This window comes from Vigna umbellata, chromosome 7 (genome assembly GCF_029865625.1).
Source record: "Vigna umbellata cultivar VRB3 chromosome 7, Vumbellata_1.0, whole genome shotgun sequence".
Classification (NCBI taxonomy): domain Eukaryota; kingdom Viridiplantae; phylum Streptophyta; class Magnoliopsida; order Fabales; family Fabaceae; genus Vigna; species Vigna umbellata.
In genome coordinates, this window is record NC_142171.1 from 5,584,342 (window position 1) to 5,607,075 (window position 22,734).

Consider the following 22,734-nt stretch of genomic DNA (forward strand, 5'->3'; position numbering starts at 1 on the left):
ATGGATGTCATCCAACTTTAAACATAATAACGTGTAATCTTTTTAATTTAACAATGCTAATTATTTTTTTTACTTGTTAAAATGTATTATAATTAATATTTAAACTGAAATGTGATAAAATAAACAACTCAAATATCATTTTAAGATGTATTTGACATGAAAAAACTTAACAAAATTATGTTTAAAAAATTATATGTATTTATTTTTAAAGTTTAAAAAATAAATTAATAAAACTAAATTTTAAATTCGCATCAAATTTAAAGAATAAATAATATTTATTTATTTTAACTTAAAAGAGAGATAAATTAGATAAGGTTTCGATTTAAGGTAAAGATATTTATTTTACTTTTATTGTAATTATTTAAAAGAGGTGAGATGATAAAGAGAAGTTATTATATGATGGTTTAATCATTCACGAAGTCCTTTTTTTCGCGTGGAATCTCAATTTAGTCCCTTTGTTTTTGGAAATCTCAATTGGGTCCCAAATTTATGAAAATTGCAACAATTGGATCCTTTCCGTTAAATTGTCTCCAACGGCGTTAGTGTGTGTCTGACGTGGCACGCTGTAGTCTGATGTGGATGACGTGCAGTTAACAACTCACCTCCAAATTTTCCTTTTAAGAAACAGCCATCCAAACCTATAATCTTCCTACATGACACGAAGCTGTCCTTACAGGCCTTCATACACACATATAGTCTCTTGAAAATTGGAGTGTCCTCATTAGGTTCAACATGAACTTTCACAGTTGAACCAGGATTTGACCGAAGCAACTCATTGGCATAGTCATACACTCTTCTATATTGTTCTTTAAAATCACCTTCTATTTGTTTGGATGCCATTGCTTTTGCCCTACAGGTTGTCGACCGTGAAACACCAATGTTCCACTTCTTAGAAACTTTGTTATGGAGGTTATACAGATTAATATTTGGATTGTCTTTCATAGTCTTCTCTAACCTCCCACTCAACCATTTTGAAGTCATTAGACGGATGTTAAATTCTCTACTGCAAGTGTGGTTGTCTACTATTTTCCTTAGCTGCCATGTCTTTTCAGCTGCCTTATATGCACAATATGCATTCCAAGGACATTTCCCTTTTGCCCCACAACATCTGACACCCACTCTTCTTTTGTCATTTTTATAAACCTTTAATTTTCTACCATTCTCTACTCCATAGGTTCTTATAGCTTCTGTAAATTCTTTTTTGTCACTGAAATACGTGCCCACTTCCCATTTATATTGTTCCATACTTTTGGGCATTGAAAAAACACCAAAATCCCCATGGTCATCCCTGTCATCATCTGTGTTATCACTTTCCACAACACTCTTCAAACTGTCGGATTCCCAATCACTGTCAGATAAACCCCTAGGTCCACCAACTTCAACTTCATTAGTACCTTCAAATATATCAAATCCCACTACATCCTCTTCGGACCCATTCCAACTGCTAACATCATACTCATCACTTTCTACTCCATTACCCTCTACCTCACCCTCTACTTCTGCCTGCCCCTCCACATCAGACTGGACGTCTACATTCACACCATTTCCCTCTACTTGAACCTCTGCCTCCACACCAACGTCCTCTACCTCAACCTGTGCCTCCACACCAACATCATCTACCTCAACCTGTGCCTCCACACCAACATCCTCCACACCAACATCCTCCACTGCATCCTCCACTGCATCCTCCACACCAACATCCTCTACATCCTCTACCATACCCTCTATATCAGCCAGTACATCAACCTCAACTTCTATCATTTCTGATTCAGGTTCTACAGCAGGTGCTATTGTCTGACCCTCTGCTTCACCCACTGCCTCAACATCTGCTACACCAATCTCTATCTGAACTTCCTTTTCAGCACTCTCTCTCTCAACTTCTCCCTCAACACTAGGTCTATCAATTTGGGGTTCAGATATGCATTCCAACTGCAGAAGATACTCAGGTTCACACACCCTATGTATAACATAGAGGTGAGCTTCACCATTCAACATAGCAATATTGATCAGATGACAAGCACCCTTGTCATCTAATAAAGGTTCCAAACAATCTTCTAATACAGGACCACGACCCAATGAATACCATAAGTCCTTTATATTCCTATAACCCATCTCCTTTAGAATGCTTAATATTTCAAAATAACTCCATCGATCAGGGTCTATTTTTATAGTTGTGGTTTCACCATAGTGATATCCAAATGTCCCATTATTCTCAAATTTTCCCCCATGGTGAAACACGACTTCAATGTCTGAGTTGGCCATATTATCTAATATAAAATTGGTCACAGTTAGTTAATCTATGCTTAACCCTTAACCCAAATGATATCTAAGCAAAAAACAAAGCATAAACATACTACTGTACAGACCATAAACAACTCAAACAAAACAAAACCACATTTATGACATTAAATAAAGCAAATGCCACAACACAGTACCACACACTATGAAGGGGGACCACAACGACAACGTCGCAACACAAACAAAGCAAATGCACTGACAATGGGGCACACAACACAGACAAACCATAAAATAAATCAAAACTTCTGGGGGGACCACAACGAAAGCAACGAAACATAGAACAAAACCTACCATAAACGCACCTTCCAAAGTCGCTTTTCGTTATTTACCCCACCAATGGTCGTCCACTCACAAATGCTTTGTCTACAAGTTCTCACCAGTTCCCGCGATGACTTGTAATCTCGAAACACTGCCTGCCTCTGCCTTCTTTCTCGGTCATGCCCTAGTCTCGAACAAATGAGCCCTAAAACCTTTATCCCCAATTTTTAATACAACCACAAATGGAAATGGGAACCCTAACACCACGTAAGCAAGCAAACTATTCCGTATTGACACCTCACCAAATACGACTGCCACATCATCAGTCCACTAACTCCGTTTCCCTCTATTTAACGGAAGGGACTCATTAGATTCAAATAATTACAAGTAAGGATCCATTCAACTCACTTTTCTATAAAGGGACTAATTTGAGATTTCCGAACCAAAGTGGGGACAAAATTGGGTATTATGCCTAAAAGTTACGATCTAAATTATTGAAATTAATACCGTGTTTTTTTATAGTTCGCGATGTTATTATAATGTTTAAAATTATACATTCAATTTTTCGCATTTTATTTATGTTTGTTTTATTTATTTATATTTCTTTCTATTGTAATAGTTACTTGATATAATAAAATAAAAAAATTACATAAATTGAATAATTGTCTTAAACTACTTGGGTAAATATCAAATATTCTTATTGATTCACTTTTCATTGAATTAATTTTAATATTAAATAATATATTTTGATATGCATAAAAATTTTACATTCATTTAAAATTATTATTATTATTATTATTTTTTAAAATACAAATATTTATTTCTTTATGATATTTATTGTGTGTTAAATAAATGTATATCACCTGTTGTTATTTAATATTTGCTTCAATTATTCTTCTCTCAATATTTCTCTTCCATTTAAACTTTTTTTTGTTATTTTATCCTGATGAAGCTTCTTATTCTGATATCTTAATAATGTTTATATTCAACTCTTCTTCTCGGTTATCCTTATCTTAACACATTTATTTTCTATCCATACAATAATTGTCAAAATTTTCAACTTGATTATCATCAACAAATACTATATAATATATAACAATTTATTTACAGAAATGGTACTATATTTTTGAAAATTGAAATTGCTTGTGTTATAAAAGTATGTATTTGCAATAATGTTAATAAAAGATTATAATTTTTTATTTTTTTTCAGAGGAGAGTTTTAGAAACTCAAGCGGAGTCGCAAATGACTGGAAAGGAGTTCACTCACAAATGTGCTGGAAGTATCAACTCAACAAAATCTAATCTCCTTTCTCAAATCCATGGTCCATTAACAATGTTTTAGGCTTTTTTCTTTTTTAGTGATTTGGGGAAGATGATTTGAATGAATTTGAGGGTAATTTTTTTGTTGTTTTTTTGAGTGGATTTGTGGGTAATTGAGAGTGGATTTGGAAGTAAAGTTTGTGAGAATTAGTGTAGGATTTGATTGATGTAACATATTTAAAAAATTAGTATAATTGTTAAAAATTAAAGATTACCAAAATGCCCATAATTATTAAAGTAATATAAAATGTTATTTATTAATGTTATATTTAATTATAAAAATGTTTATAAAGAGACCAAAATTATAAATAATTTTTAAAATTAATTTTTAAAAATTATAAAAATTATAATGTAGTAAAATGAATTTATTTTAAATGTAGTATTTGTTTGTAATATAATTTACTACCAAGTAGTATAAATTTATTTGTTACAAAAGTGAGATTGATTAATTTTAAACAAACATATAATTAAACAAAGTTATAATATTACACGACTTTGCAAAAAAAGTGGCAACATAATAACATACAAATATATTTGTAATAGTTCATGATGATGTTGCTTCAGTGAGGTATCGTTGTAATGTATTGAAACGATATTGTATTGGCATCCTATTAGACGTCTTGTATGGGATGGATGCGAAGATAAAAAGTTGAAGCACCGTCTGAATAAATTCTGATTGTCAATGTTCATAGTCCGTAATAAGTTTTCAATTTCTTCTATAGTTGGATTAGATGATTGAATCCTAGCATTTACCAGGGATATTCGATACTCCATGGCCTGTGTATGTCGTTCAAGAGCAGCACATAGTCTTCTTGATTGATTAATTTGATTTTGCAGTTCATCAATGATTCGAGAATCCATCTAATTTGCATATCATTAAGTTGACAATAAATAAAAATAGCAAAGTTGATGTGAAAGATAATAACATTGAAAAATATGTAATGCAATATTTCAAACACATAAATCAATTTAAGAAATAAAAAGTCATGTAATAGATTATCGGAATAATAATGAACTTAATCATCTAAATGGTGAAGAATCAAGTTAACATTCTAATTGAGTTGAGCAAATTGGTGGTTCATGTCGAGGGAAAGGTTTGCCAAGTTATCTTCAATACGTTGAACCTGCATCTGCATTTGTTCCATACCTTGTATTCTATGCAAGTCTTGTACCCCTTCCCACATTTGACTCATCATATTAGGATTTGAAAGAGGTGGAGGAGGTTGCACAGGGTTGTCATGATGGTGTGGTTGCTCTTCTTCTTCATCATCATTGACATTGTGTTGTCAAACACCGTTGACATTAACAATATTCAACCTCTTCAAAGAATTAATTGAAAAATGATGTTGGTTCCCAATATGAGTGCTGGCATCGACATCAACATGTACTCCAATATATTGCATGATTTGGGTGATAAGAACACCATATGGTAGGGGTGTGTCATTGGTCTTGCATTTAAGCATATGCTACATGATGTGATGAGGCCAATTGACTCATCATATTAGGATTTGAAAGAGGTGGAGGAGGTTGCATAGGGTTGTCATGATGGTGTGCTTGCTCTTCTTCTTCATCGTCACCGACATCGTGTTGTTAAACACCGTTGACATTAACAATATTCAACCTCTTCAAAGAATTAATTGAAAAATGATGTCAGTTCCCAATATGAGTGCTGGCATCGACATCAACATGTACTCCACAATATTGCATGATTTGGGTGATTAGTACACCATATGGTAGGGGTGTGTCATTGGCCTTGCATTTAAACATATGCTGCATGATGTGATGAGGCCAATTGATAGCTATATTATTTTTAAGCACCCATAACATAAAGATATCCTCCTACAATAACCTTGCAAAGAAGTTTGAATCATAAGAAGGAACCACTTCGCTGCCCTCATGCACCACAATCCCCCACTTTCACCTCTTTCGTACCAATGCAACACACAACCATTTCTTTCGTACCAATGCAACGCACAACCACCTCTTTCGTACCAATGCAAGTGAATAAAAACTGCTTAACATACGAAACAGTGGAACTCATAATAATTTCCTTTCATTATGAACAAACAAAACAAAAGACCAATTTACACACATACAACACAACAATCACTTACTCGAATCACAATAAACAAGGATAACTTTGCAAAGAGTCCATGATATTCACGAAGGCATCAAACTCCTCTCAATCTCCAACTCCACTGCACGTCATAACCTGCAACATTATAATCGCTTGTTATATCATTTTTCAGAAACAACAACGTTCATGGTGACCTCATCAACGTCCACCACCTTAACATCGTTGTCTTCTTTGAGAACAGCTCCACCAGCGACCACATTCGTCTTCAACAACTTCACCAGCTAACCAAGCCCCCAGTTTTGCTTCGTAAAACTTGCAACACAATGAAAACGTTAGAGGTGATGACTTACAACGAACTCCTTCCACTGCCATGGCCGGATCAATTCTCCGCCTCCTGCATGCACTGCTTCATGGACCTCTAGATGTCAATCAAGGTTCTGACCAGAGGACTCAACATCAACCATGTTATATATCAGATCACCCAATGGACGAAGCATGGAAGAACGATCAAACTTGGTGTTGCACAATAACACAGCTCGTAACCAAATCCGCCTCTAGACCACGCTCACCCAAAAACCTGTAACCGAATACAACCTCCAAGAACTGAATACACCATCCACCATTCCTATAATTTTGCAGCGTAACCGAATACGCAGTCCCCGTAACCGAATACACTCATTCCAAATTTTTTTCTGATAAATGGAATCAGATACAGTGTCTGGAACCGAATCTTCAATCTTCGTCTTCAACCTTTGCTTTTCCATCTTCATCTGCTCTTCGTGCTTCAACCTTTTGTTGCCCATCTTCAACGCATCTTCACCTTCTTCTAATGGTAACAACCAAGGTCCACGATCACCACACACCACTCTCCATTCGTGGTTGTGAGGTTTCAGAAAAAAAAAAAAAATGATGACGTGGCGAGCCTCGAGCGCGCCACCTCAGCGACGCACGCTGGCAGTGGGAACGCACGCTGGCAATGGGAACGCGCGCTGGCAGTGTGAACGCACGCTGGCGAGGTGGAAAGACTCTGATAAATCCTCCACCCTCCACACGCTGCACCATTTTCGTTTCTGAATTCCCTCTTGCTTCTCTCTACGTTCGCTGCACCTTCTCTCTAAGGAACCACCGTTTCATCTCCTCCAATTCTGGGATCCGGCAGAGGAAGGACGAACGTCATCCAAGGCTTCCCGAAAAGCCGTTCGTTTCAGACTGAGCTGGTAAGCCTTTTCCCACTCTCTGGACGTTCGTTTTCCGCGTATGCAAAATCAATTCTGAGTTGTACGTTCGTTATTTTCTTAGAGTGGAGTGGTTTTGATTTTTGGTATTGGGGTTCGTCTGAATAGTGGATTAACGAGCATTGGTGATAAGGACTTGAGTGGAGAGCGTCTGTGTGCGTCTGTGAACGTTCGTTCATTTCCAGGTAAGGAAAGCTTATTTGATTTAATTCATGTGGTGTGCCTAGTATGAACGTTCGTTAATTTACTGCATGAAATTAATGGATGATTATGTTATTTATTGTTGACTGTTATCAAATCATTTAATGTTTAATATGGTATATATATTTCAATGTAATAAAAATATGTTAGAAATCTATATTAACTAAAAGATAAATTAAAGTTTTTATAATAAAAACTTTATTTTCCAAATTAATTTTATAAAATGAAATTAAATTTTAAATTTACTTCAAAATAATATTTTGATCGTTTATAGAAATAAAATGAAGTAAAGAATTAAAAAACAATAATATATTTAATGCATATAGAACAAATAGAAAAAAATAAACAACCATAGACATAGTGAAGTAAAATTAGAATAATTGATGAGAATAATGAAAAGGGTTAGTAGTTAAGGACAAAAAGCGCCGCCCTTGCCATTATCATTTCTCTTGTTTTTATAATTATCGTCCTTTAAGCATTTATTATCATATCATTGCTTTACCTTTTTCATTAATGTTCTTATCTCTTTCTTTTTTTATTTATTATTTATTCAATTTTACGATTTTTGATTTGCACCGAGTCATGTCACTTTGAACAAATCCAATGGAATTCTTCTACTTTATTAATTTCTTCTATAAGAAACTTCTACATTTTTCTCCAACGTCATATCCTATTTTTATAGTAACTATATTGCTTGATATTGAATTAATTGCATTTCAACTAGTTAATCAGTCCACTCAACTATAATAAACAAGTAATGTTAGTTTAACCAGTCAAAATCATTGTTCTTTAATTCAACATAATGACAATAAAAACTAAGTTTAAATCAAATGTGAAATATTGACTATATATCTCTTCAAATATACAAACAACAAATCATAATAAATCATAAAACTTAACAAAACAAAGTTAATATATAGTTTAGCAATATCTTAAAAACTTACTAATACACGTTTAACGATACATGTTAATCGATAATTAAATTTCTTAATTAGAAAAACACTTTTAAATACTTTCTAATCATATTTTATATTTGATTTTTTTTTATTTTAAAAAATTTGTGATAAAAACCTTTTGTTGTAAAAAGTTTCAGTATATTACCAAATGTTTTTCTTTGAATTTAGGACAAATTTAACCAAAATTTAGGGATGTTAATTGGATTGGGTTACTCATAATTTAATCTAATCGAATTAGGTTGAATTTTATTTATAATTTGATAGAACCCAAACTAACTCACTTTTATATAAATTAGATGAAGAATTTTATGTACAAACTAAAAACTCTTACCCTTATATTTGTATTAGAAATAAATTATTTTATATAATTATTTTTGTATCTTAAATTAATTTGTCATTTTTTCAAGAATTAAAAAGTTGATTAATTTAAATTGGATTCCAGAAAGTTCTATTTTAAAAGTAGTTTGACAGAAAGGATGACGAGAATGTCCTGTTAATTAGGGCACCGCGAGAACGAAATAGCCACGTCACCCACTTTCCACCCTTCCAAGATTTTGGTATTTAATCCCAAACATAAAATATAATAATCTAATTTCTAATTTTTATAAATTTCATAAATTTGTCAGTGTGTTACTTACAAATAAAACTAATTTTTAATATGTTAGAAAAAAAATATCTGTTTAATCTTTGAGAAATTATCCGTTTTTTCAAAAGTACTATTTTAAGATATTTATAAATATATTAGATTGTAATTTAAACTATCAGATAAATTTATTTTATCCGGAATTTGAATTGTTTACACAGATTTATTTAATAATTGTTGAGAGAAGAAATTTTTTTGTAGAATATTTTTTAATATTCAAATTAGTAAAATATTAATTTTTTTAAATAAGATGAGAGTAAATATTTATGAAGTAAATATATTAATTATATTTATAAAATTAATATAAATACGAGCACCTGTTATATTGAAATAATACTTATTTAAAAAATAGAATAACAATATAATAAATAATAATAAAATAATAAATAATAACTCATATAATCTAAAAAAATATATGTTTAAATTAATTTTTAACGAAGAAGTTTAAATTTTTTTTATTAAACTATATTATTTAATATGTCTATTATTAGAAAATAAAATTTAAATAAATATAAACAACCGTTATCATTTACTCATAAGTCACTGTTGTTCATGGGCAACGACTTTAGGGTTATGCATCTAAGAAATTTGTGGCCAATAAAATTAGTGGTCATTAATAAAACAGCAATAAGTGTTGTATTGCAGAGTAACAGCTCACGTCACTTTTTCTTCAGTTTTCCTTCTTTATCTCTAATGTATTTATTTATTTATTTATATATAGATAATGAAACTTTAATCAATTTTTTCACAATATTTTAAAATTATTTATGTATCATTTTATAATCTAAAATTATTCTATTATAAAAATAATAAATCATAAATACTAACGTAAATCAATCATAAAATAACACGTAGATAATATTAAAATATTATGAAAAAATATTATCAAAATATTATTATCTTTATTTATAATAGATCACTCCAATTGAATGTCAAAATTCAAGAAAAAATTGAATGAAAAATATTTAATTCAATTTAATTTCAGATATAATTTCCAAATTGATTTAATCTAATATAAACCAAAGTTATATACATATACGTTAAAATTAATTTAATCTAATATAAATCAAAGTTATTTTAAATTACTATATCAAATTTCGTTTTTCCAATATTCAAATCAAATTGTATTTTCTTTATGAAATTAAATATTGTTGTTTTCAAAACTCAATCAAACCGACTGTATGGTCAACACCGCTATTTTTACCAACCAAAACTAATTAGTCAATACCTCTTCTTCTCTTTCATTATTTTATTTCTGGTAATTACAGTAATAAGTACTTTTAAAAAAATTATAATTTTGCAGTTATTTATAGCAATGCTTAAGACTGATGTTTATTTTAGTATTAATAAAACTCACAATAATAAATAAACACCTATAATTACACTTCACAATAGTAATTTTATACAATAAAAGAGTTTCGGATAAAACATAAAAAAAATACACTAATAAATTATACTGCATTGTTTTTAAATTATATGCTGTCAGTCTATATAAGTGTTTAAGCATGTTGTTATATACAGATTTAAAATTAATAATTTATTTGGAAGTAAAATTAATGTATTTAAGTTGCCCTATTTTATAATTTTATGAAGAATCCTAGACGTGTTTTAACAGGGAATTTTTTCTTAAAAAAAATGTTAAATAAAACCACATAATCTGATTTCTTAAAAAACCAAATGAATCTCGTAAAAAAGCTAACTTTTTTTAAGTAGAGGAATTTTAATTTTCGAAAGGGCTAAACTGAATGCGTATCACCGTTACGTACGAAAAGAGAGAGAGAGGGTAATGCATCACTGCTTTATCAGCATTTCATTTTGTGAAAGAAACCTGACAACTAAGGATTTAAGGAAGTAAAATTGACTAAAGAGGTTAAATTTAACGGGACATGTGAGACAAGGTTGTGTTAAAACATGTTTAATATTTGATGAGATTTGAAATATAGATGTTACAAGTGCCCTCCATGGACAGTAATAAAGTGAAGCGATGTGTACAGTGAGTTGGTGAATGATTGGAGAAGAAGAAGAGTAACGAGAAAAGGAAATGAGAAATGATATTGTGGAAAAGTAGAAATGGTGGAGGCTAATAGGTAAAGGTGAAATGTAGTACGAAGTCTAGTAGACTCTCCACCATGTATAAATTATGGAGAATGGTGGGATGGAATTTTTTATGGTGTAATACTGTGTTGGAAGCACTAGGAGTGTAGCACACACTAGATTTAGTTGAAAAAGGAAAAAGGAAAGGGGTAATAATGGGTACCGTTATCCGCGAGTAGCATAGAACCGAACAGAATTGAAGAGAGCATTGAAAAGGTGGGAGCAGAGTGCGGGCTACTCAAGTAGAAGAGATGAGATGAGATGAGGGTGCACATGAAAGTGAGTTTTTTAGCCACTTCCACTTCAATGAAATGCCCTTTGTCCTATACTTGCATATCACTAAGGACAAAGATTGGGTTTGCTTGAAATAGCAAAAGTTGAAGACTCAAAGCAACCATTTTTATTTTCCAACTTGTTCATTCTGTATGCCAATTCTGAGTAGTTCACCACAAGCACCCAACTCATGCCACCACCATCACCACTTTCATTTGGGGCTCCACTAAACACACAAACACACAGAGATAAGGAGGAGGAGGAGGAAGAACAAAAGAAAGCAAATTTGTTGTTTGTGTGTGTTTGTTTCCCAGTCCCACCACCGAGTTTCCCTTTAATTTTCTCTCTGGGACTGTGAAGTACTTGTGACCCTCTATCTTCTCAAGTGGGTCATGCTTTGTGGCCCCTACCTTCTCCCACTTGCTCCTAGTCTCTGCTGTCTTAGCCTCTGCCCTTTAATGTTGTCTTCGCGACCCTCTTGTCTCTTCCATTTTTGTGCTCTTATTCCTTCCACAAACAGAAACAAAGATCCATTCTTTCTCCATATAGGGGCTAAGTGATTTTGGTTTCCCTGCTTCCTAAAGGTGGTGAATGGTATCAAACATCTGTTTGTGTTTCTTTTGGAATATTTTAGTCTTGTCTGCTAAATAGGAGACTGCTCCAGCTCAATTAAACCATCTGGATCGCCTCACTTGGAAGCTTGCAAGGCCTGTTGCTTGGGGACTGTTGTTTGGATTTGATTGTCTTGGTTCGGGAGCTGTTTCACAAAAAGGGGTTCTTTGGATAGTTTTCTAGATACCGGAGACCATACTTCGAATCAGAGAGATTCATGCTTGGTCGAAGAACGAAATGGAGAGGTTTCCACTTCTTTAGTATTCAGTACTCTAGGGAATAGATATGAAGAACATTCTTAAGAAGCTTCATATCATGTCTAACCAATCGGATGATGCACAGGGGGCTACTTCATCAAAGAGCACCAAGTCCAGTGACGGTTCATCTTCCACTACCCCTAAGAAGCTTTCGAATTGGTTGCATTCAGTTTCTAATAGGCAGAGTCCCAGTCCTCCGTCTCCTAATCTTGCCAGAGGAGAAAGAATGGACCCATCTGATTCAGTGAGCAGTGGTGGTTTGGATGTTGTGTCTGATTCAGCAAGGCGTGATTCGGAGTCTAGCGCGTCTAGGGATCCTGAAGTGGAAGAGGAATATCAGATACAACTGGCTTTGGAGCTGAGTGCAAAAGAGGATCCTGAGGCTGTACAGATTGAAGCTGTTAAGCAGATCAGTTTGGGATCTTGTGACCCTGATAATACACCAGCTGAAGTTGTGGCCTACCGGTACTGGGTAAGTCATTTTGTTAGTCCATTGACTTCAAGGCCAATGTCACATTCTTCTAGTTGTACTTATGAGGGTGCCACAAGAGCAAAAGTATCATCTATTACAAACCGAGATTTGCAATTCAGAGATGTTGCTTCATTTTCATAACTTGAATCATGGAATTGTGATATAAAGCCTGAAGAAAGGGAGGTGTGTGTGTGGTGTGGGGTGGGGTGGTGGTATTTTGAAAGCAAAGGATCTGTGACTCTTTATATTGCATTTGACCTCACTTGTTTTTTGTCTTTAAACGTTCTTATCTGTATGAGATGACTAAGATAACAACTCATGATTGTTGGAAGAATTTTTCCATCATTAAATATATCAATAGCACTCTGAACAGTGCCGTAGGGCTGGAGCTTCCAATATCACTCAGCATATTTGCTCTTAGAAGTTGGAGTTTTATAATGGTTACTATTTCATCCATATCATATACATTGAAAAAGGATAATCAAGTTGTGCTTGAGATGCAATAAGAAATCTCAATTGTGACTTATACGACATATTTCCTGGCATCAAACGATTTATATTAGTAATGGTTTGCTGACATCTTGGGATAGTAATTTTAGAGTTAATGATGCTGAATTGATCAGGATGTCGATGCATGAACTGATGAAAGCTAACTTCTTTCTTTATGCCACTTAATCACTTAACTGTAATATGTCCTACTTTATATTCCTTTCTGACTTATCTCATATCGTAGATTTATCCGTGCTTCACAGAATTACAATGCTCTTGGTTATGATGACAAGATCTCAGATGGTTTCTATGATCTGTATGGCATCTTGACTGAGTCAACCTCTGCAAGAATGCCTTCTCTAGTAGATCTGCAAGGAAAATCAACCTCAATTGATGTCACATGGGAAGCAGTCTTGGTCAATAGGGCTGCTGATTCCAACTTGTTGAAACTTGAACAAGAAGCCATGAAGATGGCTGCCAGTTCAGGAAAAGATTTTGAAGTAGTTGTAAATAGCAATTTGGTACACAAGCTTGCAATAATGGTAGCTGACTATATGGGTGGATCAGTTAAAGATCCTGAAAGCATGTCTAGAGCCTGGAGGAGTCTTAGTTACAGTCTAAAAGCCACCCTTGGCAGCATGGTTTTGCCTCTTGGTTCACTGACCATTGGATTGGCTCGGCATCGAGCATTGTTATTCAAGGTGCTTTTCCTAATATTCTTCTTTCAGGTTTACATTCAATGAAGAATGGTCTGGCCGAGTAAGCCTATAGTAACATTGGTTATGGTTAGATTTAATCCAAAAAATATTATTTCAATGAGCAGTCTGAAACGCTATTTGCTATGAAATTTTTGTTATACTCTTCTAGAAGCTTCCATGATTCATCTAATAAAATTATATTTATCTTTCTAAATGTAGGTTTTAGCTGACAGTTTGGGCATTCCGTGTCGATTGGTGAAAGGACTGCAGTATATGGGTTCTGATGATGTGGCAATGAACTTTGTCAAGATTGATGATGGAAGGTAAGCACTCTAAAAGTTGGATTTTGTGGTATAGACAAGTGAGCAGCATTATTTGTTCATATATAGTTCTCTGAGGTAAGGTAAGACTGCTTACAACTGTCTATCCTCTCTAGACCCTAATGAGTCATGGTCATTGAAACAAGGTTTCTATACCCAAGTACAACAGTTTTACCTGTCTTGAATGGCAATGCTAAATTTCAGTGGAATGGGCATGAAATCTTGTTTCATAATGTTTCCTTTGTCATATATTGTTCCTAACTTGAAAATGTGTTATATTACTATTTCTAATACTATTTAATTTCTTTGTTCATGTCAGGTTTTCAATAAATCCTTTAATATTGCCTAGAGCTGAATGTTCTCTTATTCTTTTTGTAACTTCCTTAAGTAGAAGTTGCAAAGCCTTGCTATCATGTATCTAAAAGTTATGACTGATATGAATTTCAGGGAGTACATTGTGGACCTAATGGCAGCTCCTGGAGCACTTATTCCATCTGATGCTACTGCATCACACATTGAATGCGATGGATCTTCTTTTTTGGCCAGTCCTTCATCAAGAGAGCTAGATTCGTCCAATGCAGCATCGTTCAGTAGCGGGGTTGGAAGTTCATCTGAAGAAACTTCAGACTGTGGAGGGAAAGAATCTGGTTTGAGTGGGTTTGCTACAGGCAAGGAAGATTTAAAGAAACCATCAAATGAATCCAAAAGTACCCCCTATGCAGAGAAGATCAGAGTGAAGGATTCTTCCGGTAGAACTAACTATCCATACACGCATGGACGATCTCCTTCTTGGACTGAGGGCATCAGTTCCCCTGCAGCACGTAGAATGAAAGTCAAAGATGTTTCCCAATACATGATTGATGCTGCTAAGGAGAATCCTAACTTGGCTCAAAAACTTCATGACGTTTTACTTGAAAGTGGTGTTGTCGCACCTCCAAACTTATTTTCTGAAATGTATCATGGGCAGTTAGGTACTCCAACTGGGACAAATTTTCCTACTGAACAGAAAGATGAAAATAAACAACCAAGTGTGCAGCAAGAAATTAAGATTGATGACAACCTAGTTCCTGCTCGATTTTTGCCTCCTTTGCCTTACCACAAAATTCTTCGCAAAGCAGCTCCCGGCAGTCATCTAGATTCTAAGCCTGTAGATGGCTTAGGAATTGGTCTTCCCCTTGATACAGGGGAAACTGTTGGACAGAACATACCATCTCAGGCAGAAGCAGCTCGGGTAAAGTACGGGAAAAATGTCCCAGTGGCAGCGGCTGCAGCTGCTGCAGCTGCTGTTGTTGCATCTTCTATGGTAGTTGCGGCGACAAAATCAAACACTGACTCTAATCTTGAGATTCCTGTAGCAGCAGCTGCTACTGCTACTGCTGCAGCTGTTGTAGCAACCACTGCTGCTGTCAGTAAGTATGAGCAGGACAGTCGAAGTGATGGGGATACAGAGGGTGGTGGTTCTGAGTCAAAGGGTAGTGGTGATGGAGAGCCTAATCCTTTAGGAGAAAACTCGGAAGGTGAGAGAAAATCTGACAGATCAGTAAGTAATGACAGCAACAAATCTGATTCTGCACTGGATGAGGTTGCCGAGTATGACATTCCATGGGAGGAAATCAAAATGGGAGAGCGTATTGGACTAGGTATTGGTTGTGCATTGTTCTATATTAGTCGTACATTTTTCTGTTTGACAGTGCTAGTGTTTAGTGGAGCACTTGGTTGTTGTCCTTGTTCTGTAGAAAATCTCAATTTGCTATTGCGTGGCTTGTGTTTGACATGCAGGATCATATGGGGAAGTTTACCGTGGTGAATGGCATGGAACTGTGAGTATCATACCATCATGAACCTTATCTATTGGATTATTTAGTGTACTACAGAAGTTTTTCATCTTTTTATTATTATTGGTAGTCTAGTCATCGTTGTTTGGATTGAAATGTGAGCCTTCACTACTGCAATTGCACCTTTGTATATGCAAGTACAACATTTTATAAAATGTGATTTTGTTGCAGTATTTCCTACCTAATTTATTTTACCACTTGTCAATATATGTATAGCCGTTGTTTCCTATTACATTGTGTAGATTTACAGTATGTTCCCTCTCTTATTTTTTCAGGAAGTTGCCGTAAAAAAGTTCTTATATCAAGATATCTCTGGTGAATTACTTGAAGAGTTCAAAAGTGAGGTAAGGACTTCCTACCTACGGTTTTCTTCTTTTTCCATTTCTACTTATGTATGGTCCCATATGATCAATGATTCCATCTGAGTGTACAATAGTTTGGTCTCGTCAATAGATAATATCAGTAGAGACTTTAGAGTTTTAGTGAGATAAGTGGATCAAATGGAAGATAGTTTGATTGAGTTGTTTCTTTAATATTTCTAATTTAAGATTTACCATTTCAAAATATTGTGTGAAGTAATTTTGTGTCAATTCTTCAGCTATTATGTAATATTGGTTGTTTTTGTTGTGCCACCATCTCATTTACATCTTTATTTGGTTCCCTGTTGAATGATGGAGGTGCTTGTTTAATTTATGTAAATTGCAATAGGTCCAAATAATGAAAAGACTGAGGCATCCAAATGTTGTTCTCTTCATGGGAGCAGTAACTCGGCCTCCAAATCTTTCAATTGTTTCTGAATTTCTTCCTAGGTAACTTGAATTTCTTCATTTCCTGAGCTTAATGAGACTGATCTTGTGGATTCTCAATTTTTTAGAAGTCGATATTTGCTTGCCCTACCAGCTTAATCAATTAAATAGACAAATAGTTGTTATTGTTCTGAGACAAGAGTAATGCTTCATCTTCAAAAAATTATTTTCTAAAATCACTTTATACTGATGTTTGTTAGGCTGGTAACGTAAGAAGTCAGAAATTATAGATAACCACACTCAAGGGTATTTATTATACTTGATTAATATCTTTCTGAGTTTGATTCTTCGAATACTGAGATGTAGATAATCTTTTGCAGAGGGAGTTTGTATAGATTAATTCACCGACCTAACAATCAATTAGATGAGCGAAGGCGGTTGCGGATGGCCCTTGATGCTGTAGGATCTTGTTGTCTCTTAGTGAATGCAGTTTCACTCGGTAAATTATTGCTGTAATAACCAGAGATGTCATGATTTATAACCTTTCTCTCTTTTGATTATTCAGGCCCGAGGAATGAACTATCTGCACAGCAGTACTCCAGTGATAGTGCATCGTGATTTGAAGTCCCCAAATCTTCTTGTTGATAAAAACTGGGTTGTAAAGGTTCTGATAACTAATCTTGTGATATGTGTTCCTTATAGTGTTGTGATTGACTTTATTTGTTGATAGGTTATCACTCTTTTTGCTGTTGAATAGGTATGTGATTTTGGCTTATCACGAATGAAGCATAGCACCTTCCTTTCTTCCAGATCAACTGCGGGAACAGTAAGCTATCATAATTTTGATTCCTTTGTCCAATAGCTGTTGTAAAATCTGTCCCCTTTATGAAATAATATCATGCTAATAATCATATGTTAGAACACAAATTAAAGACACTTGGTATATCCTTTACCAAAAAAATAATTTTGGAAGGCTGAGGATTTTCTTCCCTGTAAATTTTTAAACTACGGTTTTTCTGTTATGCTTTGGCTCTGTCGTTTTGAAGCTCCTAATTTGGGCATTGTTTATGACATATATTTTCTTGCATCATCATTCTTTTATCTGCAATGATGAAAGGCCACCTAGTAGAACTTATTGGAATTGGATATGCAAGCAAATACTTATGTGTATGATATGTTTCAGGCTGAATGGATGGCTCCAGAAGTGTTGAGAAATGAACTTTCAGATGAAAAGTAAGCTCTGTTATTCTTGGCAGTTGTTGTTTTGCTTTAGGGACACGAAGGTGTTGTGAAAACCCTTCCAATCCCACCACTCTTCCTCTATTTAACATTGCCACAAATGAATGACTAGCACATTGTGCATGCAAATATTTATGTAGATTTCATTAGTTTAACAAGTAGGCTGGACAGACTGATTCTTTAGCCTATTCTAAATATCAATAGCCAAATTTATGAATTTAGATTAAGTGCACGTTTGATTCAGCTTATTTTGAAGAAATAATTTTTCATGTTTGTTAGCTTTCTGAAAGAGCTTTTGGAAAAGTTATTATTTGCTAGAATTTATACTATCCCAAGCAAGCTAATTATACCAAACAGGAACTAACTGCATGTCAAACTCGGTAATTAAAAAGTTGGATAATAATAACCTTCAGATGCTATATGGAAGGTTCTACAATGTTCAGGTATGGTTTTTAAGGCTTTACACTGAGGAAAAACATATTTGAGGTTGGAGCAATGAATCACGATAGGGTATTGGACAGATTGAGTTCCACGACTGGAGATCAAATGTCTGTCTTCTATAGTTTGATCATGAGGAATCTTTAGATTTCTTAGCATCAGGCTGATGATGAGAAACAGAATCATCAGTTGATCTTGGATACTGCAGCTAGGTCGAATTCTCCAATGTGGTCCATATCTCTTTTTATTTTTTCTGAAATGATAATATTAATAAAAACATTCATGGTCTTGCACCTAAAAACTAAAGATTTTGGGAGAGTTGGTTCTTGATGCTAACATCCACATTTTTTTCCTAGGAGGAATGTAATATTCCATTTTTTCTCTTTGCAATTAAAATTATTCTTTTATCAACAAAAAAATAAGCTTGGTTAACTTGGTTAATCCTCTGGAATCTTCGGTTTTAGGTAAAACAAAACAAGGTTTTTCTTTGCAGTTCACTAAAAACTGTTCTATCATTGTCTTGTCTCAAACCAATTTTCTTGTTGGCTCAGCCACTTCTTAAAACTCAATGCTTTTATGATGACAAGTTGCTACTCATTTTCTAGGTGCGACGTTTTCAGCTATGGCGTCATATTGTGGGAGCTCTCTACGTTGCAGCAACCCTGGGGAGGAATGAATCCAATGCAAGTTGTTGGTGCTGTGGGTTTCCAACATCGCCGTCTAGACATTCCAGATGATGTAGACCCTGTCATTGCAGATATTATCAGACAATGCTGGCAGACGTGAGTGTACTTTCAATCATTTTGTCCTTCCATTCTGAACTATGACTCAAATATGTTTATACTGTTCTATTTAACAATATAGAATTGTGGCATATCACTCTGAGAAGCTGTTCTTCTCATTCTGTTTAGACTGTTTGACGTTCTCCAACTCTATGGATGAATTTCTAAGTTTAAACGGTGAAACAGTTGGAGATGATATGTTTTCTTATTTGAATGTGATCTTTTAAAGGGCATAAACATGTTTCTAAGGTTGTACATACGAGGTTGCAATAATATATCTCAGTCATTGCATGTAATAAATTTATGCACGTGATAGAATATTTTTCTTTTCTACAATAAGATGTATGACTGGATATTCTACTTTTCTGAATTACAGAGATCCAAAGCTGAGGCCAACATTTGCTGAAATCATGGCTGCTCTGAAGCCATTGCAGAGGCCAATTACTGCTTCTCAAGTGCCTAGATCAAGTGCTCAGTCATCACGAGTTACTGAATTTCCCGCAGGATAGAAGAAAATTATACCACTAACATTTTGTTTTTCATTTTACTGCTATAAATGTGAGGGCAAATTGTAGAGTATTTACCGTTTGGGATTGACAAAAGTGATTGGTTCAGCTAACTTACATTCTCATTCAAGGTTTTCACTCCTCTAGTTCCTTCTCCTTCTTTGTTTTCCTCCATTTCCTTTTCTTTTCTGTGTTATCCACAGTGCTGTTAGTGTCAGGTTGTACCATTTGTTTGTACAAAATTCTTTGAAACATGTTGTAATCAGTGTCTAAATTTTGTTGTTCATAAATAGTAACGGAAAATTGCAACTGTAATTTGGATAGAAGAAAGGATTAACATAATTGAAAGTTGCTTGCTTCTGTAATTAGTGACCATGTTAACTGGGTTAATGTGCTAAGTTCTCTGTGAGCCTTGCATTTCTCTCTTGGACTTGCACACTGTTAAAGGAAAAATAATGTTATTTATTCAGTTGTTTGTGTTTCTAGAGACTGAGCAACAACATAGGTTTTGTATTTTAGTGGAGTTGGTCTCACTTGGTTGATACATTAACTAGTATAATTTATATTTAGTGAATAAGTTTAAATATATTTTTAATCAATTAAACTCAGATTAAGTTTTAGTTCATCTATCCAAGTGTTTCATACTAAAATGTAAGCAAACATCTGATTTAATATCTGATGATAACACATTATTAAGGCAACGACTAGTAATTGCTAATTATATAAATAAAGTTTGTAGCGGTATTTAGATCAAAAATATTAAAATAAATATTTTCAATTTAAAAGATTAATTTCAAATTTGAGGATCAAAAGAAAATTTACCTCAGATTTTAAAAGACTACTGACATATGAGGCAACAATTACCATGCTTCATATTCCACAAGCAAATATTGTTCTCTTTAAATTTTCTGCAGAGTATGTTAAGATATATATATATATATATATATAATAGATTGGGAAGATTGAGAGCCATGATGTAGCTATAGTTGGCATTGGTAGGGAAACTTTTCCCTTTTCCCCTTTAAGACAGAAAGAAAGAAAGAAAGAAACGTGTTATTTTTGTTTTACTGTAAAAGCAGAGAATCAGTTCTGCATAATTTATACGTAACAGCTAAGGTTTTATAGTTTATGTTATCATCTGTGACATGTGCAACTAAAGGCTAAGATGGATCCTGAGAGGGATAAGGTGGGGACCACAATCTCCTAACTGGACCTTGTGAGATATTTCTTTTTACCTTTTCTATCTAAACCAACTTTCGTTCATCCTCAAGATGGCTACTTTTTTTGGTTCCCCACCAATTTTCTCCCTTCCCCTTCCAGAACTCATCACATTTCTTCGTCAACAGGAACTCCACCACCAACTCCTCCACCAGTTCCTCCACCACAATCTCAGCCCCCGGTGTCCAATGAAGCTAAGCAACAGAAGCCCATCAAACCAGTCACTTCATCCACTAAGGTTGAATCCACAGATTGGATAGCCACTTCCTTGACCAGAAGGTTTGGGCTAGGAGCAGGTCTTGCATGGGTTGGTTTTCTTGCATTTGGTGTCATCTCAGAACAAATCAAGACTCGCCTTGAAGTGTCTCAGCAAGAGGCAAATACAAGGTCCGTGTTCCTAGTTTCTATAGATCTTAGGATTTGGTTTGTACTGTAATGTAAAAAGTGTCCGAGTCTTACAAGAACTACATTTATCATATCCTTAATCACTACTTAAGTTTTACTTAATCTTTTTGGCCAGCCCTTTTCTATAAGTAGACCTTTTTAAGGCAGGTTAGAACTCATTGCAATTAAGATGACTTTTCAACATCAACCCTCTTTTCTTACATTCACCAAAATTATGCAGCAAAGCTTATATATATTAGTTGGTTCTTTAGTGATGACTGATGAGATTCTTGTATTGCATAGGAATGTTGAGAAGGTGGAAGAGGTGCTGCTGCCTAATGGCATAAGGTTCACTATCTTTCACACTCTATCATATGCTAGGTGGTAATTTTATACAGTTATAGGCCTCATTTTCTGATGCGTTATTTTCTGATGCGTTGAATTACAGGTACTATGAATTGAAAGTTGGTGGTGGTGCTTCACCAAGACCTGGTGATCTGGTTGTGATTGATATCATGGGAAAAGTTGAAAACAATGGAGAAGTGTTTGTGAACACATTTGAAGGAGAGAAGAAAGCATTGGCTCTAGTGATGGGATCAAGGCCATACAGTAAGGGAGTGTGTGAAGGGATAGAATATGTGCTAAAAACTATGAGGGCTGGAGGCAAAAGGAAGGTAATAGTCCCTCCTCAGTTGGGGTTTGGAGAGAATGGTGCTGACTTAGGCACTGGTGTGCAAATTCCTCCATTTGCAACCCTTGAGTATATTGTAGAGGTTGACAAAGTCTCCATTGCTCCTGCTTAATGATTGAATGCAAATTTTCCTCTAGTAAGTCCTACCATTGTTCATAATTCCTTAAACCGATAATGCAGGTTGCTCAGCTTGTATCATATAAGATTATTATCCATTTTTTCTCTCATTCTTTTCAATTGGATTGAAAGGTAATATACATTTCAACAGTGAACAAGTTTGTCTAACTGCAATAATATCAACTGTTAGCAGTAATATTCAACTTGTACCGCACTTCTTATCACTCTGCATATGCTAAATTCTAGTTTTTGCTATTAACATTATTTAGAAGAAGTTAATCAATAGCATTGGCAGCTGTAATGAAGAATCAAAAGATATCAGTTTTCATTTATCAGTAAAGGGTCAGCTAAAACAGATGAACCAGAATCTTGTGAGGGATTTGGATGAGTTAGGATGCTTTGTACTTTTAACCTAAATCTCAAGGAATGATTGGCCTGAGATAAGTATTTGAATGTGGTTTCATTCCAAACAATTGAAAAGAAGTACCTCACCAATTTTTGAAAATATGATTTTATATAAAGCATGGATTATCGAAAACATTTCATCCCCTGCAAAACAAAGTAATAGCCACCCA

General features: G+C 34.4%; 3 protein-coding genes across 5 annotated transcripts; 2 read left to right on the forward strand and 1 right to left on the reverse strand.

Annotated features, from left to right (window-relative positions):
• Nucleotides 1-1,031: 1,031 nt before the first annotated feature.
• Nucleotides 1,032-2,262, reverse strand: LOC148194990 (uncharacterized). The gene is made up of 2 exons (XM_088094084.1): nt 1,594-2,262; nt 1,032-1,091 (listed from the first exon to the last, which is right to left on the reverse strand). The coding sequence occupies exons 1-2, from the start codon at nt 2,260-2,262 to the stop codon at nt 1,032-1,034; spliced, it is 729 nt and encodes a 242-aa protein (XP_087950210.1).
• Nucleotides 2,263-10,678: 8,416 nt separating this feature from the next.
• On the forward strand, nt 10,679-20,064 carry LOC124825789 (putative serine/threonine-protein kinase SIS8). 3 transcript variants are annotated; one of them, XM_088094592.1, is made up of 13 exons: nt 10,712-12,696; nt 13,449-13,886; nt 14,103-14,206; nt 14,651-15,843; nt 15,983-16,023; nt 16,314-16,382; nt 16,747-16,847; nt 17,165-17,243; nt 17,350-17,448; nt 17,542-17,610; nt 17,968-18,017; nt 19,067-19,243; nt 19,620-20,064. In XM_088094592.1, exons 1-13 carry the CDS (start codon nt 12,253-12,255, stop codon nt 19,750-19,752), a joined length of 2,997 nt encoding a protein of 998 aa, XP_087950718.1. In that variant the 5' UTR covers nt 10,712-12,252; the 3' UTR covers nt 19,753-20,064. The 3 variants fall into 3 exon arrangements, 2 of the variants coding, with proteins under 2 accessions (XP_087950718.1, XP_087950719.1); XM_088094593.1 differs by having other exon boundaries at nt 12,555-12,696; nt 13,430-13,886; XR_015780849.1 differs by lacking the exons at nt 17,542-17,610; nt 17,968-18,017; nt 19,067-19,243; nt 19,620-20,064 and adding an exon at nt 17,045-17,090 and having other exon boundaries at nt 10,679-12,696; nt 17,350-17,410.
• Nucleotides 20,065-21,005: 941 nt separating this feature from the next.
• On the forward strand, nt 21,006-22,355 carry LOC148194991 (peptidyl-prolyl cis-trans isomerase FKBP17-2, chloroplastic-like). Its single transcript, XM_088094594.1, is given in 4 exon segments — nt 21,006-21,060; nt 21,063-21,354; nt 21,655-21,699; nt 21,800-22,355. Coding segments are annotated over 4 exon segments (732 nt in total). The 5' UTR covers nt 21,006-21,020; the 3' UTR covers nt 22,155-22,355.
• The last annotated feature ends 379 nt before the right edge of the window (nt 22,356-22,734 follow it).